Consider the following 3354-nt stretch of genomic DNA (forward strand, 5'->3'; position numbering starts at 1 on the left):
TATTGCAATTAAATATAATATTTTAAAATCAATTGAAAAAATAATAATAAAATTCTATATTTATGAAAATATTTTCATCATTCAAATCAATAAAGAAAAAAGATTAAAAGGAATAGCTGAAAAAGAAAAATAAATAGACTTGTGTGTTACTGCGTTATTCATCAGTGTTCGTAAAGAGTGAGTTTACGACCTTAAATGTGAATAAAATATAATTTATTTTGGCTTGCAATATTATTTAAAAGAAGCAGTTAAAATCTTAAAATAATTAAAATGAATGACTGTGAAGATGGAAAATAATAAAAAGAAGATTTCCTGATTTAAAACACTAATATTTAGTTTATATTCACTCTTATAAACAAAAATCCGTTGTCGTCCAGCGGTTAGGATATCTGGCTTTCACCCAGGAGACCCGGGTTCGATTCCCGGCAACGGAACTTTTTTATAAATTTTCAACAAATTTTATGAACTTTGAAGTAAAATGTGAAAACTAAATAAACACTTGGTTCAAATATTCACAAGGGTTTTCTTTTCCTGTAAACATTGCAGTTCTTTGGATCCAGCTTATATATTGTATCAGATCTTGCCACTGCTTTTTGAGTATTATAAGCCTCTGCAGCAACTGAGCTAGACAATGCCGCTTCAAGTGAGGATTTTCTCAGTCGACTTGGTGAAGTTTTGCGCAAGGAATTTTGTGATTTTGTGGTTTCTTATCATTGGAGAGTACCATGTTGAATATTTTCATGTTTGTGGGAAGGAACAAATAAAATGGCATTGTAATTCAAATGGGAAATCTTAGTTTCATTGGATCATTATTATATCTTTAGTTTCTATTCGGATGAGAAGTTTAATTTCGATTACATAAACATATTAGAAACCAGACTACTTATCATTGCCAGAAAAACTTTTGATACCATAAAACCCACTACATCTAGAAAGTTAAGCTAGGAATGTCGCTTGATGCAATTAAACTTCAGTTTGTCCATGTTCCTACGCAATATACGCAATTTTTTTTATGTTGTTATATTGTTATTTGCTTTCACTTATTTTTCATCATTTTCTATGACATTATCCATTACACTCGTAATTTTTTTTCTGACTCTCTTCCTTCACCCGGTTTTGATGTTGCGAAAAGTGGTATGCTATCGAACATGAAGATTCGATATTTGTTACTTGTGGGAGCCCAAAAGTGGCCTTCACATGCAGACAAGTAAACAAGAGTGATGATACGCTAATCATTCTTCCTAAATTTATCACCTTTTTTCATTCTTCTATCTCTAATTGTAGAAAAACGTGTGAACCCGACATTTAGCACATCTTAAAACGGTTTAATTTTTTACATCTAAGAAACTTTTATTAGCTTTTATCAAGTGTAAGAGTTCTGATATGGTGTAACCATTGTTAAAAGTAAAAAGATAAATATTTTTTGAGTGAAATTTATCCATACATGGAAGAGAAGGAGAAATTTTGAAAGGGTGTGTTACTAGTTTCTTTGTATAAAGATGCTAAATATAGATACTATGAGGATGTTGTTCTGCCTTCTAACAAAGTCTTCTCATATTCTTCAATGGATTTGAAAAGCTCAGAAAAGTTGCCTTTTCCAAAACCCCCACACGCGCCCTTCTGGTACACCTTCCCTTCCTCATCCTCCACCATGCATCCAACCCTCTCAATTATCTCTATAAATAGAGTTGGTCTGCCATTTAACACAACAACCAATCATCATACAAATGCTCACTTTTTTCTCTATTTTTTATTTCCTAAATTTCATTATTTTTAGATTTCATCAGATCAAGAAAAGGTAATGGTAGATAGAATATCGTTAGACATCTTTAATATAAAATAGGCACAAAAAACAAGAAGAAAAATAAAGAAAAAAGAAGAAAATGACGAACCTGTCCCCAACGGGCCTAGTGAAAATCTGAAGCAGAGTGCCCTGATCGTCTCTGTCAACAAGAATCCCAAGCTCCTCACACTGCTTAATCTGGTCAACGGTCAAGACGTCACCGGCACGCTTGTGAAGGTTGGCATAATAGGTTGGAGGAGGAGAAGGCATGAACTCAAAGCCACCAATGAAACTTCGGTTTCTCATTTCCCTCAGAGTTGTGAAAATATCGTTAGAAACAAGAGCAAGGTGCTGCACACCAGCACCTTCGTTGTGTTCCAGATACGTTTCAATCTGGCTCCTCCTTTTTGTTCCGTAAACCGGTTCGTTCAGTGGCAGCAGCACCGTCTCCGAGTTGTTCGCCATAACCACCGAGTTCAACCCGCTCTCGCTCGTTCCAACGTCCTCCGCGGTGAACTCCGCGAACTCATGGAATCCGGTGAAGCTTTTCAAGTAGTTCACTGCCGGCGCCAGCTCCGGCACGTTCCCAACGGCGTGGTCCAGCCGCCGGATCCCGTAGTCCAGCTCCCGGAAAGCCTCTGCGGAAGCCTCAAATCCCGGCAGGAACCACCGCGAGGGATTAGCCTCGGACGCGTGCGACGCGTCCTTGTAGCTGACGTAGCGCAGCACGACGTCCCCGTAGAGGCGCACCTCGGCGAATCCGGTGCGGCCGTCGAGGAGCGCCGGCGGAGACACGGGCTCGGCGCCATGCGCGACGCTGGCACGGAAAGCGGCTTCCGCGTCGGCGACTTCCAAGGCGATGGCGCGCACGCCGAAACCGTGCTTGGCGGCGAAGGAGAGGCAGGCGGCGGCGTCGAAGGATGGAATGGCGGCGGTGGAGGCGGCGCCGGCGGAGATGGATGGAGCGTAAGGAGCGGAGAATAGAAAAGAGAGGTCGCCGGAGCGGAGGAGATAGGAGGCGTGGATTAGGTTTCCGGTGGACAAGTCCGATTTTGCGACGATTGGCATTCCGAGTCCCCACGAGAAGCGGGAGGCGGCGTTGGTGGCATCAGTGCACCAGAACTCGATGTGGTGGAAACGATTGACCTGGAAGCGATCCGATTCAGAGTTGGTTCTGACGAAGTTTTTGAATCCAACGAGCTTGAAAGGTGATTGAAGTTCAGTTTGGTTACCCATGGTGTTCGAAATTGGTTCCTGTGTGATGGCAGTTGTGGTAGGGGAGGAAGTTGGAAGAGAGTGACACGTGGTGGAATGGTATTGGAGGAGGAGGTGGAGAGAGGAGAAGGGTGTAGTAGGAGATTGTAACCACATTATATAGAGAGAGATTGCGTATGGTAGAGATAGGTCCATGAGGAGGAGGATGAGATGAAGATGAAATGAAGATAGATACGTTCGTTGAATCAACGTGGAAGGATGGTGCTGATGCACTGTATGGTTACGATGACGACACGCTTCATTTAGCATATTATTATACATTTTCTAAAACTTTTTATTTCTAACAAATCACACTT

General features: G+C 41.3%; 1 protein-coding gene and 1 non-coding gene across 2 annotated transcripts; one reads left to right on the forward strand and one right to left on the reverse strand.

Annotated features, from left to right (window-relative positions):
- Positions 1–362: 362 nt before the first annotated feature.
- TRNAE-UUC (transfer RNA glutamic acid (anticodon UUC)) lies at positions 363–434 on the forward strand. Its single transcript has one exon. It is a non-coding gene; the product is annotated as a tRNA-Glu (tRNA).
- Positions 435–1398: 964 nt separating this feature from the next.
- PDS1 (4-hydroxyphenylpyruvate dioxygenase) lies at positions 1399–3090 on the reverse strand. The gene is made up of 2 exons (XM_068631586.2): positions 1893–3090; positions 1399–1693 (listed from the first exon to the last, which is right to left on the reverse strand). The coding sequence occupies exons 1-2, from the start codon at positions 3017–3019 to the stop codon at positions 1516–1518; spliced, it is 1305 nt and encodes a 434-aa protein (XP_068487687.2). The 5' UTR covers positions 3020–3090; the 3' UTR covers positions 1399–1515.
- Between the last annotated feature and the right edge of the window lie 264 nt (positions 3091–3354).

The sequence above is a fragment of the Phaseolus vulgaris genome, chromosome 8 (assembly GCF_051622355.1).
Source record: "Phaseolus vulgaris cultivar YP4 chromosome 8, ASM5162235v1, whole genome shotgun sequence".
Taxonomy (NCBI): domain Eukaryota; kingdom Viridiplantae; phylum Streptophyta; class Magnoliopsida; order Fabales; family Fabaceae; genus Phaseolus; species Phaseolus vulgaris.

Excerpts from the sequence above, each read along its gene's own strand:
- PDS1 (XM_068631586.2), bottom strand. The coding sequence starts at position 3,019 with ATGGGTAACCAAACTGAACTTCAATCACCTTTCAAGCTCGTTGGATTC. Across the intron at positions 1,694-1,892 it reads ACTAGGCCCGTTGGGGACAG|ACCAACTCTATTTATAGAGA; the intron begins GTTCGTCATTTT and ends GTTAAATGGCAG.